Source organism: Ctenocephalides felis, unplaced genomic scaffold (genome assembly GCF_003426905.1).
Source record: "Ctenocephalides felis isolate EL2017-DRISC unplaced genomic scaffold, ASM342690v1 CF-g0.4_SCAFFOLD_00845, whole genome shotgun sequence".
Lineage (NCBI taxonomy): Eukaryota > Metazoa > Arthropoda > Insecta > Siphonaptera > Pulicidae > Ctenocephalides > Ctenocephalides felis.
The window spans coordinates 4,777,913-4,794,706 of record NW_020536999.1 but is presented as its reverse complement, the minus strand read 5'-3'; the positions used below and the strand labels follow the sequence as shown (position 1 = coordinate 4,794,706).

At 29.9% G+C, this 16,794-nt stretch overlaps 1 protein-coding gene across 1 annotated transcript in view; it reads right to left on the bottom strand.

Moving 5' to 3' along the window:
- Nucleotides 1-237: 237 nt before the first annotated feature.
- Nucleotides 238-16,794, bottom strand: part of LOC113370600 (fizzy-related protein homolog) — a 33,421-nt gene continuing 16,864 nt past the window's right edge. The window contains exon 3 of the mRNA XM_026611295.1: nucleotides 238-476. Coding sequence (XP_026467080.1) covers nucleotides 238-476 — 239 coding nt within the window. The remainder of the gene's footprint in view (nucleotides 477-16,794) is intronic.

Sequence of the window (16,794 nt, the reverse complement as noted above, 5' to 3'; positions counted from 1 at the left end):
ATCCATTTTTTTTCTTAAACATATTGTTTGCTGAAATCTCATCAAGATCATGTTTCTTGACAGATGTCCTGAAGATGGAACATACCTAGTTCCGAAACGTCGACAGTAAATAAATAAATAAAGAAATTGTTTTCCAAAAAACTTTACTTGTTTTTTATTACTTTTGGATTCTTGTTCGAAACTCTACAATATATATATATATATATATTTACCAATACACTAGTATATATCTATCCATTATCCTACCTGTTTCTGCGGCGACCGATACCGGAACAGCGGCGGCCCGCAGGGCGCTCCTCCTATCCCGTTGGGCCCTCCTGCTCCGTTCGCTGCTCCGATATTGTTGGCGTTGTTCTGCGCCGCCGACGACGTCGTCCTGTCGTCGCAGCCGTCGTACGACATTCGGACGTCGTCGATGTCGGCGTCTAAGAGTTCGTTGCGCAGCAGGCAGCCGTAGGCCAGGCCGTCTCTGCTTCCTGGTAATAAAATAATAATAATTGAGAAATTAATGAAAAACTAGTGGCGTATGGCATCGTGCCTTAAGGCAAATTGCAGGAACTTCGCGCGTACCGTAATGAAATATTCGAGAAATTTTAAACGTTTTCAAATATATTATTACAAATACTGTAACTTTCATTATTATAGTGCTATCAACATTTATTTATTTACACTCTAATTTTTATATCATTTTCAATCTATATATATATATATATATATATATATATATACGTGTATATATATATAACCTATTCTATATTCATCTTATTTTTCTTCTTAATTTCCTCAAGGCTTCTTCAAATTTCTAATTCTTCTTACTTCAGATCAGCTATTCGAATTCTGTTATTCCTATTTTTCTTAATTTTTATTCTAATTAACAACACAATATTTATTTGATTTCAAATCAACTATACATTTTTTTCCCTATATTCTAAGTCAGTGACAGGATTTGATCCGAAGATCCCTGTCATGTGAATCGAACACGATACCAATGAGCTATGCTCGCCACAATCTTGTTATATCTGAGCAAATCAAATGTAAATCATAAATCAATTATTACATTAACAATCGTCATTTCATTTCGAATTCAATTTCAAAAAAAAATATTTGCCGAATTTGCACAAAATTGAAAAAGTGCTCCCGTATAGTCACAGTCTAAACGCATTTGCGAATAATTCTGTGCGACATTTTCACTTGTACTGTGCTTAGCTTGGCGGCATTTTCACATTTTTCAATTAGTTTTCACAAAATTGGAAAAGTGCTCCAGTACGTAAACAGTCTAAACGCACCTGGGTAAACATTTGTACCAGAGTGGCGCTTAGACTGTGCTTAGCCTGGGTGATTTTTTGAATTTTTAATCCAAAAATACAAAAATATTTTATGGAAAATAAAAAAAGATGTAATAATTTTTTATCCTCAAAAGCAATTGTTTTGGCAATACAAGCAGAAAGTTTTTAGATCATTCAAATCGGACGCTTAGTTCACTCAAAAACTGCCATTTTTTGCACATTTAGCTCTGTATCTTCCAAATGGCTGGGCCTGCCTTTGCCAAAAACTAATAAACACTTCTACCAATCATTGCACAAATTGAATGTTTTTTGATCATTCAAATCGGATGCTCCGTTCTCTCAAAAACTCAATTTTATTTTCTGCACTCTTTGCTCCTTATCTCCAAAACGGCTGGGCCTGCCTTTGCCAAAAACTTTTAACAAATCTCCCTATCAATAAGAATCGAATGTTTTTTGAACCATTCAAAACGGTTGATCCGTGCGCCCTAAAACGTAGACGAAAAATTGTATCCATACACACACACAACAATTTTTAGTAAGGTATGCCAAAATGTTCAGAAACCTCTGAAACGTGAAGATATGCAAAAATTTTTGTTTTCGATTTTTGGCTCATTACTATAACTTACCCTACGGGAAGTTAAAAATATAAAATCATATAACACCCGTATATAAAATTTTGGAGCAATTTATATAAAAAATCTTATTTGTTATATGCGGGTAAAGAACACTAAATAATTATATTGTCCAACCATTATAACCGCATTTATTTTTCAAATAGATAATAAAAGAATGCTGAAACCTCAAAAAGTTTATAAATGATTGTATTTTATTGAGATTTGATAGAATAATCACATTTACCACCATAAGATAAATTTATGGTACAAAAATAGCAATTGATAGCATTTTCTATAGCATCTATATTTTAGTTGTCTGGATCAAACAATATTGTTAAAAGCTTCAAACTTAAAAAAAAACTGTGGTGTTCCGGCAAATTGCTGGAACTTTCCGTACCGTAATTAAACATTTGACAAATAAAAATAATCAATATTTGTTTTAAATAATTTCAAATAGATTATTTATTATACTATAAATTTATAAGTGCTTATTAAATTGGGCGACGACCGTATTCCACAAACAACTTATGTGTATGTTCACAAGTTTGTTCTTTTTTTTTTAAATTTGATTTTTTTGATAATTTAGATTTTTTTTGAAACTTTGACATTTTTAGAAGTTTAAAATTTTATGGTTTTTTTAAAAAAAAAAACGTTTCTTCTAAATTTTTTTAGAAACTGGACATTTTTGGGAATATTCGATTACCTCTATTTGCTATTTTTGAAGCTTTTTTTGAAAATTATGAAAAATTTCGAAAATTTGATTTTTTTTTCATTTTCAAAATTACTAAATATTTATACTATTACTAAAAACTCAAAATTACTAAATATTTATATATTTATTACTAAATATTCTGTAAATGCATTTTTTGCACAGCGTCTACTCAAGCAAAATGTTTTTTGAATTAATCTAATCGTATAATCCGTTCTCTCAAAAACTACACAACCGTTTTTACACCCTTTGCGCTCCATACCTCCGAAACGGCAAAATTGCCTTTTGCAAAAACGCCTCGCGATCGAGTACGAACCGAATGATTTTTTAATCATACAAATCGGTTATTCCATACTGTCGAGGACATTTGTTTGAACCATATAAAAAAAACTTCAAAGTTAAAAATCTTAGTATGGAACCCAAAAAATTGACACAAAATGTGTACACAATATTAAAATCTTTATAAAATATCTGATAATTTGATGTACTTGTGCCCAGTAAAGATTTTTGACCGCCAAATGGCAATTTTTTAACTTCCGTAACCGCTGGACCTGCCTTCCTAAAAACACACACATCCATCCATTTTTTCTAAGGCATATACAAATTTTCATTTTCGATTTTTTGCGATTACTATAACTTGCCCTATGAGAAGTTAAATGTCTAAACGACGGTCGTGCAGACAAAATGCCATAACAACTGAAAATGACAAAATGTCATAATATATAGTAACAATAAAAATAAAAAGTGCCAATGTCAATAATTAGAAATCAAAAGTAAAACTTGCGAATTAAGATCAATGAGAAATCATTCCCCTCGAGAGGCCAATAAACTGCTGAAGTTCTTTTACGAGATATGAAGAATAGGATTGAATATTTCTTTATCTTAATCAGGCTCTCAGTGACTGATCGCCCTGCCTGGTCTGCCTGACCACTAAGCATAAAAATTAATATAATAAAGAACAGAACAATATTGTACCCAATTATCTGTACCATCACTATTTATATATCACCGGCACGCGACCATCGCAAAGGACTTTGCCCTTTGGGAGGAATAGATAGGGATAGAGTCATGGAAAAAAGGTGGATAATTCGTATTAAAATATTATAGTATTCCTAATTAAAAATGTGTTCATTTTTGAGACTTTAGGGCATACTCGATTCTTTTACTTAGAGTCTTTTTCTAGGTTTTTTTTCTAATTTTTACTCCTTAGAAGACTAATAATGCAACGGTCAATGGTTTCGGTCGCGTGCTCTATGCGGACGAATAGCTCCGCTTTTTTTCTAGATAGGATTTTATAGGATACAGAAGTTGAAAACCTGAAGACCCACAATAAATTAAATTCCCTTGTAAAATGCAAGACGAAGTCTCGTACATTTATTTGTACTATCACCATATGCTAACTAAAAAAAATGATTGGGTTAAAATAAAAAACCTAGTGGTGTATGGCATCGTGCCTTAAGGCAAATTGCTGGAACGTCCCGTACCGTAATGAAATATTCGAGAAATTTTAAACGTTTTCAAATATATTATTACAAATACTGTAACTTTCATTATTTTAGCTATCTTGTTATATCTGAGCAAATCAAATGTAAATCATAAACCAATTTATCTCCAGAACATTAACAATCGTCTTTTCATTTCAAATTCAATTTCCAAAAAAAAGTTGCCTCCAAAATTACACAAAATTGGAAAAGTGCTCCAGTATATAAACAGTCTAAACGCACTTGGGTAAACATTTGTACCAAAGTGGCGCTTAGACTGTGCTTAGCCGGGGTAATATTTAACTTCCCGAAGAAGTTTATGTTTTCATGGAGAAATCCGATTCGCTAATTTTATGTTTTCTCGACGTTTCAAGCCATTCCGAATCGAATGAGACCAAATTTAAGGGAAAAGTATGTGTGTGTGTATGTGTATGTGTATGTGAACAGATTTTTTGCCGTAAATCGACGTTTTCTCCGATTTCAAAAATTTAAAAGCAATTCGATGTATCTCGTTGTGGACTAGGGTTTATCAAATTTGCGCATCGATTAGTCAAGCCGTTTCTTTGTAAATCACAGAAAAGTGAAAAAAATTTCGTCCACGTTTTAGCCCGCAATTCTCAATCGATTTTGAAAATTCAAAAACTGTTCGAAAGATATTGGTTGGGAATCGTGCTGATTCTTGTAATAAAGCCGTTTTCTTGTAATAAAGTGTTAAAAAAATTTTCGACGATTTTTATCATTATTTTTTTTTGACGGTAGATACCACAGTCTTCTAGAATCTAGATCATACTAAAATATTACCGCCCTACGACAACTCGTTTAGCTTTAAAAATTCGTCAAAGTTTGCAAAAATTGATATCGTTTTTTTGACATTTGTCAAAACTAGAACTTTCATCGACGATTGCTCAAAAACGCCTGAACAGATTTCAAAAATTTAAAAGCCATTCGATGTATCTCAATGAGCACTATAGTTTGTCAGTTTTCTGAGGCGTTCCGCCGAGCCGTTTCTTTGTAATTTGAAAAAGAGTGTTAAACCATTCGTCCACATTTAAGCTCATTCTAACGAATCGATTTTAAAAAGTCAAAAATTGTTCGAAAGCTATTAGTTGGGAATAATACTGATTAGTTTTAGGTAAAAATCTACCGAGCCGTTTTCTTGTAATTAACTGTTGAAAAAAAAATTTAAGCCGATTTTTATGAAACTTTTTTTGGCGATATATTCCATGGTCTTATAGAACTTACTGAAATATTACGGCCTTACGACAAGTAGTTTAATTTTAAAAATTCAACAAAGTTTGGAAAAATGAGTAGTTTTTTTTGACGTTTGTTAAAATTAAAATTAGATTATTTACTTGGTACAACGATAGATTACTTGGTCTTAATGAACATACTAAATCATTAACGTTCTACGAAAACTGGTTCAATTATAAAAATTATTGATATGTGAAAATTTGCTTTTAGAAAATACTCCGAGTTAACGTGTTCGTTCGTTTTCAATTATGTGTAATAAATTCACTCGGAATACTTCTAATCACTCATAAATTAATTTATTTATTATTGATTAAGTCGATTATTTACACATATCGGGAAGTTTATGTAACTTGCCTCAAGGCTAAATACCAATACCTAGTTTGAATTTTTTATCCAAAATTACAAAAATATATTATGGAAAATAAAAAAAAGATGTAATAATTTTTTATCCTCAAAAGGAATTGTTTTGTCAATACAAACAGAAAGTTTTTTAGATCATTCAAATCGGAGGCTTAGTTCATTCAAAAACTGCCATTTTTTGCACATTTAGCTCTGTATCTCCGAAACGCTGAACCTGTCCTTTGCAAAAACTAATAATTTCTTTTCCTAATCATTGCAAATTGTATGTTTTGTAGATCATTGAAATTGGTTGATCTGTGCACCCCAAAACGTGCACACACACACACACATACACACACATCCATTTAGTTTCTGAGGTATGCCCCTTAAAAATGTTCAGTAACCTTCAAAACGTCGAGAAATGCAAACATTTTCATTTTCGATTTTCGGCCCATTACTTTAACTACCCTACGGGAAGTTAAAAAATTGTATCCACCCATGCATCAATTTTTTCTAAGGTATGCCAAATTGCTCATAAAATAAATCCTCCTCGTTTTCCTTCCCTGCAATCAGATCGATCTCGTGCCTTCCTTATATCCAAAGTCAGGACAAGACAGACTAAATAGATGGATGGATGGATGGACGGACAAGAGAACAACCATAGTTCACTGACAATTAACAACTTACGTGTTCCATTTCAGTATAATAGATAGACGAACAAGAAAAGAACGTTGAATGCACTCGAAGATGAAGACCATTGACCTCAGAGCAATGGACTTGGAAGATCCTTTCGAAGGCGAAAAAAAGGGAAGATAAGATGTATCGATGCACCTGAGTTGTTTTCCTGTTGAGGTAGGTCTTTGAGGCCGATGAAATCTCAATGGAAGAAATTGACCAACCGAATCACAAATGTAACTAGTAGGTATTGGTATTTAGCCTTGAGGCAAGTTACATAAATTTCCCGATATGTGTAAATAATCGACTTAATCAATAATAAACAAATTAATTATGAGTGATTAGAAGTATTCCGAGTGGATTTATTACACATCATTGAAAACGAACGAACACTCTATACCAAGTAAATCATCTAATTTTCATTTTAACAAACGTCAAAAAAACTACTCATTTTCTCAAGCTTTGATGAATTTTTAAAATTAAACTACTTGTCGTAAGGCCGTAATATTTCAGTAAGTTCAGACCATAATATATATCGCTAAAAATAATTCCATAAAAATTGGCTTAATTTTTTTTTTTCAAGAGTTAATTACAAAAAAACGGCTCGGTAGATTTCCACCTAAAACTAATCAGCATCAATCCCAACCAATATCTTTTGAACAGTTTTTGATTTTTTAAAATCGATTCGGTAGAATGAGCTTAAATGTTGACGAAAAGTTCAACACTTTTTTTTTAAATTACAAAGAAACGGTTTGGCAGATCGTCGCACAAACGATAGTCCTCATCGAAATACATCAAATGGTTTTAAAATTTCTGAAATCGGTTTAGGCGTTTTTGAGAAAACGTCGATGAAAGGTCTAATTTTAACAAATGCCAAAATAACGATACCGATTTTTGCAAACTTTGACGAATTTTCAAAGTTAAAACCATTGTCGTAGGGCCGTAATATTTTAGTATGATCTAGAAGACTATAGTATCTACAGTCAAAAAAAAAAAATAATAATCGTCGACAAAATTTTTTCAAAACTTTACAATTGAATTACAAGAAAACGGCCCGGCCGATCTTTACCAAAAACTAATCAGCACGATTCCCAATCAATATCTTTCGAACGGTTTTTGAATTGTCATAATTTTTTCACTTTTTTGCTATTTATAAGGAAACGGCTCGGCAGATCGTCGCACAAAACTGACAAACGATAGTCCTCGGCGAGATACATCGAATGGCTTTTAAATTTTTGAAATCGGCCCAGCCGTTTTCGAGAAAACGTCGATTTATGGCAAAAAATCTGTTCACATACACACACACCCACATACTTTTTCCAAATTTGGTCTCATTCGATTCAGAATGGCTTGAAACGTCGAGAAAACATAAAATTAGCGGATTTTTTATAAAAACAAACTTCTCCTTCGGAAGTTAAAAAAGTCAAATGATAGAAATAAATACTAAAACCAATATTAGCAAATAGATAGGGTTGCAACTAGATTTTTAGTGAACTCATAGTGTTTTTTTTTTTGGACCACCTTTTCCAGGCAGTTTATAATATATTTGGACAACCTACATAATTTGCACAAAATTTGCAACATTTTTAGACAATATATGAAATTTTTAGACAATTTGCAACATTTTTAGACAATGTACACCAATTTCTAAAAACCTACAACATTTTAAAACCATTTGCAGTTTTTTTCCTAAATTTTAGACAATTTACAGCATTTAGACAATTTACGTCATTTTCAGACAATCTACACAATTTTAGACAATTCACAACATTTTTAGACACAATCTATCGCATTTTAAGACAATTAACTTCGTTTTTAGTTAATTTACCACATTTTCAGACAATTTGCAACACTTTTAAACAACTTACAAAACTTGTATAAAATTTACAACAATTCTAGACAATTTACAATATCTTCAAACAATTTACGCCAATTTCAGACAATTTACAACATTTTTAGACAATCTACCACATTTTGAGATAATTTACAACAATTCCAGACCATCTAAAAATTATAGACAATTTTTAACATTTGTAGACAATTCACAATATTTTTAGACAATTTACGTCATTTTCAGACAATTTACAACCTTTGCAGATAGTTTATAACATTTTTAGACAATTTACATCATTTTCAGACATTTTACAACATTTTCAGACAATTTGCACCAATTCCAGACAATCTACACAATTTTAGATAATTTATGACATTTTCAGAAAATTTGCAACAAATTCTCAAAACACAAAATCTGCGGCATTTTCAGACAAATTACAAAATTTTAAAACAATCTACAACACATTTATCCTACAGAATTTTCAGACAACCAACAGTATTTTCAGACAACCTAGAGAATTTTCAAACAGCCTGCAACATTTTCAGACAACCTGCAACATTTTCAGACAACCTGCAGCATCATTTCAGACAATCTACTGCATTTTCAAATTACCTACAGCATTTTCAAACAATCTAAAATTTTTCTGTATATTAAAAGACGGTTTGCTAAATTTGATAACGTTTTTATAATTTTGAAATTATTTTTTGTCACTGAAAACTATCTCCATTAATTCGAGAATTTTTTTATAAATTTTTGAAGGCGTTTTTCAAATTTAAGAATGCAATTTTAACATTGGGAACATTGGTTTTGTAAAATATGAGATCGTTTTTTATAAATTTGAAGACATTTTTTAAATTCAATAATGTAATTTCATCAGTGGGAACGTTTTGTTAAGTTTGAGAACAATTTTTATAAATTTAAGTATTATTTTTATGTTTAAGAACGTTTTTAGATCGTTTTTATGAATTTCAAAACGTTCCACTATCGATTTAAATGATTTTTATATATTCGAGAACGTTTCTTAAACATTAAAAAAGATTTTTTAAAATTTGAAGTGGTTTATCAAATTTTAGATAATAAGAGAACGATATTCATAAATTTCAACTAGTTGGTTTGGTATTTTGCCTTGAGGCAAGTTACATGAACTTCCCGAAATGTGTAAATAATCGACTTAATCAAAAAAAAAATGTGTAAATAATATACTTCATTAATCCTACTTTAAAAAAAACGATGATAATTTTAGCAAACTTTGACGAATTTTTAAAATTAAACTACTTGTCGTTAGGCCGTAATATTACAGTAAGTTCTATAAGACCATGATGTATATCGCCAAAAAAAAAATCCATGAAAATGGGCTTAAATTTTTTTTTCAACAGTTAATTACAAGAAAACGGCTCGGTAGATTTTCACCTAAAATTAATCAGTACCATTCCCAACTAATATCTTTCGAACAGTTTTTTAAAATCGTTCGTTAGGATGAGCTTAAATGTGGATGAAAAGTTTTTTTCAAATTACAAAGAAACGGCTTGGCAGATCGTTGCACAAAACTGACAAACGATAGTCCTCACCGAAATACATCAAATGGCTTTTAAATTTCTAAATCGGTTCAGGCGTTTTTGAGAAAACGTCGATCAAAAGTCTAATTTTGACAAATGCCAAAAAGACCATACTGATTTTTGCAAACTTTGACGAATTTTTAAAGCTGAACCAGTTGTCGTAGGACCGTAATATTTTAGTACGACCTAGAAAACTATGGTATCTATCGTCAAAAAAATAATCATAAAAATCGTCGAAATTTTTTTTTTAAAAACTTTATTACAAGAAAACGGCCCGGCCGATCTCTACCAAAAACTAATCAGCACGATTCCCAACCAATATCTTTCGAACGGTTTTTGAATTTTCAAAATCGATTCAGAATTGCGGGCTAAAACGTAGACGAAAATTTTTTCACTTTTCTGCCATTTATGAAGAAGAGACGGCTTGGCCGATCGTCGCACAAAACTGACAAACAATAGTTCTCGTTGAGATACATCGAATGGCTTTTAAATTTTTGAAATCGGTCCAGCCGTTTTCGAGAAAACGTCGATTTACGGCAAAAAATCTGTTCACATACACACACACACACACACACACACACACACATACTTTTTCCAAATGTTGGTCTCATTCGATTCAGAATGGCTTGAAACGTCGAGAAAACATAAAATTAGCGAATCGGGTTTTTTGATGAAAACATAAACTTCTCCTTCGGGAAGTTAATTATAAATATAATTGAGAACATTCCTATAAATTTGAGAACGGACAACGTTTTTCCATATTTGAAAACGATTATTATCATTAATTTAATAGATTTTGTATAAAATTAAAAACGGCTTTTCGATTTGAGAATTCAATTTCATGTTTTGGAACCTTTTGTTGAATTTGAGAACGATTTTTATAAATTAGAGACTTCTTTTTATGTTTGAGGGAGTTTATATTATGTTTTAAATTTAACAACATTGTTATTTTGACACCGTTTTACTATATTTGAAAACATTTATCATAAATTTGAGGGCTTATATAAAAATTATAAAACATTTCTAATTAAATTGAATTTATAATTTCGAGGAGGATTTTCTATCATCAAAAATGATTTCTATAACTTCGAGGACAGTTTTCTTAGTTTGAGATCATGTTTTACAAATTCGAGTACATTTTTAGAATTTTGACAACATTTTTTCTACCATTGATGATATATCAATTTTTGAACGAGGTTCTGCATTCTGTGGAAATAATGAATCATGAATAATTTATAACCAGCGCGTGCTCATAGTTCAATCCTTCTACGGACAACTGCCTCTAGGATACATACAAATATATATATACGTGGTCTGTTCAAAAAGTACCCGGAATTACTAATAATTAAATTTCGCGGGTCTGGAGTGTCTGATTGTCAAAATTTTTTTTTATTGTGTTGGTATACATGCCCCTAAAGTATGATGAAATTTTCAGCTATATTCACTGTTTACTTTGTCTGTGGTAGTCGCTAAGGTTCGACGTTTTTTCTGAGCTCGGCGATTTTTACAATGGAAGAATTGAAAAGTCAAAGAATTTGTATTAAATTTTGCGTAAAAAATGAAATAAAGTGTTGCAAAGTGCAAAAATTCACCAGATATGGCTCCGTGTGACTTTTTCCTATTCCCAAAGTTGAAGAGACCCATGAAAGGACGGCGGTTTTCCTCGATTGAAGAAAATCGCTGAGAGTGCTCAAGGACATATCAAAAAGTGAATATCAAGGGTGCTTCGAAAATTGGAAAAAACGCTGGCATAAGTGTATTATATCTGGGGGGGGACTACTTTGAAGGGGACCACATTAATGTAGACGAATAAATAAATATTTTTTTGAAAAAACGAAAATTCCGGGTACTTTTTGAACAGACCACGTATATATATATATATATATATATATATATATATTTAATTTAATAATTATTACCGTGTAATGCAATTCCTTTTCTTCCTCAACGCGTACAAAATGAATTTTAATTTATTCTTTTCGTATGGGGTCAGAACCCTATAAATTCCTTATACAATGTTACAATGAAATATTTAAATCCGATAATGTTTAAGGTAAGCGGTTTGTAAAATGGCAGTCATTGAAAAAATGAAGTAAAACTTCTTAAGCAAAAATTTGTCGAAATTATTTATAAGAATTTGGGGACGTTTTTATAAATACGAGACAGTTTTTATTAAGTTGATGACTTCTTTACTTAAATTTGAGGATTCAATTTCCTACGAATTGTTGTTTTTTTTTTAATTTGAATTTTAAATGGCATCGAAATGATGTAAATTGTCTTTTTAAACATTTTTATGTTGTAGATTGTCTAAAAATGTTGCAAATTATCTAAAATGTTGTGAATTGTTTTTAAAATTTGAGATAGTCTGAAAATGACTCAATTGTCTGTTTGGCATAAATTGTCTCAAATGTTGTAGATTGTTTGAAAATGCTGTAGATTGTCTGAAAATACTGAAGGTTGTCTGAAAATGCTGAAGGTTGTTTGAAAATGCTGTAGATTGTCTGAAAATACTGAAGGTTGTCTGAAAATGCTGAAGGTTGTTTGAAAATGCTGTAAATTGTCTAAAAATGCTGAAGATTGTTTGAAAATGCTTTAGATTGTCTGAAAATGCTACAGGATGTCTGAAAATGCTGCAGGATGTCTGAAAATATTGTAGGGTAAATGTGTTTAAGATTGAAATTATGTTTTTGAATTTAAAAAATGTCTTCAATTTTATAAAAATCGTTTTGAATTGTAAAATATATTCTCAAATTTATGAAAACAATCTCAAATTTTACAAAATCAATGTTCCCAATGTTTGAATTTGAAAAACGCCATAAACATAGTTTTCAATGATAAAAAACATTTTCAAATTTATAAAAACGTTCTCAATCTTATAAAAAACGTTCTCAATCTTATAAAAATCGTTTTCAATGATAAAGAAACGTTCTCAAAATCAAAACGATCTGAAATTTAGAAAACTTTCCTCAAATTTATAGAGATAGTTTTCAAAGATAAAAAGTATTATCAAATTTATAAAAACGATCTCTATCTTATAAAAATCGTTTTCAAATATAGAATAATATTCTTGAATTTAGAAAACCATTCTTAAATTTATAAAAATCAATTTGGATTATTGAATAACGGTCTCAAATTTATAAAAATGATCTCAAATTTAAAAAAATATAGAATTTATAATAATCGTTTTCACTCATATATAGAACTCGATTTCGATGATAGAAAAAACTTCTCAAATTTAGAAAAACGACTTCAAAAATAATAGAAACGTCTTTGAATTTATAAAGATCGTTTTCGAAACGATTACAAATTTATATTATAAACTCAAAATTAAAAAAACGATCCTTGAATTTATAAAAATAGTTTTAATTGATAGAATAACATTTTCGAATTTATAAAAACGTTTTCAAATTTAGAAAACCGTTATCAAATTTATAAAAATGATTTTCGATTGTAAAAAAAACATTTTGAAGTTATAAAAACGATCCCAAATTAATAGATAGTTTATAAAAGTCGTTTTCACTTATAGAATAACATTCTCAAATTTAGAAAATAATAGAAATGTCCTTGAATTTATAAAAATCGTTTTCGCAACGTTCTCAAATTTATAAAAACAATCTCAAATTATAAAAACCAACCTGGAATTTATAAAAATAGTTTTAATTGATAGAATAACATTTTCAGATTTATAAAAACGTTTTCAAATTTAGAAAACCGACATCAAATTTATAAAAATGATTTTCGATTATAGAAAACCCATCTTAAAGATAAATACGATCTCTAATATCGAATTTATAAAAATCGTTTTCACTGATAGAATAACGTTCTCAAATTTAGAAAAACGACTTCAAAAATAATAAAAACGTCCGGGCATTTATAAAAATAGTTTTCGAAACGTTCTCAAATTTATAAAAACAATCTCAAATTATAAAAAACCAATCTGGAATTATAAAAATAGTTTTAATTGATAGAATAACATTTTCAGATTTATAAAACGTTTTCAAATTTAGAAAACCGACATCAAATTTATAAAAATGATTTTCGATTATAGAAAACCCATCTTAAGATAAATACGATCTCAAATTAATATCGAATTTATAAAAATCGTTTTCACTGATAGAATAACGTACTCAAATTTAGACAACTTCAAAAATAATAAAAACGTCCTTGAATTTATAAAAAATCGTTTTCGTAACGTTCTCAAATTGATATAATCTCAAATTATCTCTACGTATCTCAAATGATTAAAACCATCCTAGAATTTATAAAAATAGTTTTAATTGATAAATTAACAGTTTCTCAAAATTAGAAAACCGTTTTTCGAATTTATAAAAATTGTTTTCGACCATAGACAAGCCTTATTACAGTTATAAAAACGATCTCAAATTAATATCGAGTTTATAAAAATCGTTTTCAATGATAGAATAACGTTCTCAAATTTAGAAAATCGTTCTCGGATTTATAGAAATAGTTTTCATTGAAAAAAAAACATTTTCAAAATTATAAAAACGTCCTCAAATTTTAAAATCGCGTCTAATAACAGAAATAATCGAATTTATACAAATCTATTCCAATTTAGAAAACAATCCTCGATTTCATAAAAATTGCTTTAATAATAAAAAAATATTCTGAAATTTATAATTATTTTATAAGTTGCGAAATAAGTTTTCGGTAATGTTGGAGTTCGTATAAACAATTAGAATTTATTATAAAAAATGTTATAATTAATATCATTATAATTTATCCAAGGAATCCGGAACTTCAAGGATTTTGCTTAGGTACACACGAACAACAATAAACAAACACAAACAATTCCGATAAGAAAAATGATAATACGTTGAAAGAATTCGAAAAATTATTTATTTAATTAGTTAGTAATAATTATAAAAAAATGAGAAGATTATGATGAATGTTGAAATTGTCGAGACATGCGAATACTTGTCGTGTGCCATATCAGTTTCCATAGGATTTTATTTTAATTTGATTTAATTATTATTGAAATCGTAATTAGATAGATAGATAGAGTATATATATATATATATATATATATATATATATATATATTAGAATGATCCTTAAAATAGTCATTTTCAAATTTCCTTGCTCCCAGGGGCTCAAATGGTTCCAAATTGATAAAGACAATTCTCTGAAAGTTTTAGCTCTTAATATTATTGTTTAGATAGAGCGCAATTCAATCAAAGTTTTGTATGGAAACAGCATGAAAAAATTTTCAAAAATTTAAAAAATGTTATTTAGTTGTAATTTAGCGAACAAATGAATGAATAAAACTCATTCATTTGTCGCTAAGTTATACCTAAAACATTTTTTTTTATTTTTCAAAATTTTTTCCATGCTCTTTCCATACAAACTTTGATTGAATTGCGCTCTATCTAAAAGTTAATATTAAGAGCTAAAACTTTTAGAGAATTATTTTTTATCTATTTGGTGGTTCCAAAATTGAGCCCCTGGGAGCAAGGAAATTCGAAAATGACCATTTTAAGGACCACCCTAACATATATATATATATATATATATATATATATATATATATATATAAATCATCAGATATATATATATATATATATATATATATTATATATATATATACATGTAACATTTTTCTGCATTGATTCAATATATCTATGTTTACTTCATAGATGTGGGGCTTAGTACACCACCTTGAGGACGCACCTGATTTGCATTTTCATGAGCACACATAAAAATATTGATTTTGAAATGATTTTGTTCAATAACTCATAATCTATGGTAATAAAAATCAATTAGGGAGTTCCACAAAGTTGTATCAAAGCTCGATCAACAAAATTTTAACAAAAAAAAATTTTTTTTATATTAACCAACTCACCATCACAGTCCCTTATCTTCTTAGCCCCTCCATTACCCCCATTGGCGGTACCAGGTTGCTGGTTTCATTGCCCCTTCCTGCTCCAGAGGCTGCCAAAGAAGCGGCAAGGGCGCCCCTCCGCCAGGCCTCCGGCGCCCTTTGGGGGATAAATCTGTCGAAGCCCCCTTTTCTAGGAGATGCCCTTTTTAGTGCCAACAGTGTCGTCGGGTTCATCCCCGACGATTGTGTTTGATGATTCGGTATTATCGTAGAAGAATTTGTGACTGAAGGCACTGAGGGCACCTGAAAAAGGGCGCGCGCCACGTGCGATTGGGGCGAGCATTGGCGTAGGAGGCGCTTTTCGTATTCGGGACTGAACATCGTGCTGGGGAGATAAGGGTCTGAAAAAATAAAAAAAATGATAAAATTAAATCGAATTTTGAAAAAAAAGGAGTGCGCGTAATGTTCACACACGATTGAAGTAAAACTTATTTGCTACTGTAGAAGATGGCATATAAGTGAAAATAAATACATCATACAACAATTTTGAAAAACGTTTATTAGTAGTATGGTAACACTCGAGATGCACACATTTATTAGTGTCGTCAATCCTAATACACATTTATATAATGATAAATTATAAATTATATATTTATGATAGCATTAAAAATATGTATAATATTTAAAAACAATAATGTAATTAAAGTCATACTTCAAATATGACTGATCGGTTTGTCATTGTAATAGCATTTAAAAATGAATCTTCATTAGAAAAATGATGTAATTGCTGATTAATAACTTCTATAATATTCGTTCACACAGTGGATTATGTTAAACAACGCCCAAACAAATATTGTTTTCGCAAATTCACACATCATGTAATAATTGTGTTTGAAGAACTTCATACAATTAAAATTAACATACATTCATTGACTGCTTGTATTTTACTATTTCGCTGGCGATATAATCTCATTCTTTGAACAGCTGTAATATCTGTTTTGCCTAAAAAATATTTTCCATTTCTATAACTTCAATTTATAGAAACTATGAATAATATAGAAATTATTTCAATAAACTTAAGTTTAGTACACCGCACAAATGTTTAAGGAACAGGGAAAATATTATTCTGATTCAGACATTTTTCATTAAATCAAGATTTGTACTACGATGTAACTTTAAAATGTTTATTTATCTATGCCGATTTCCTGTC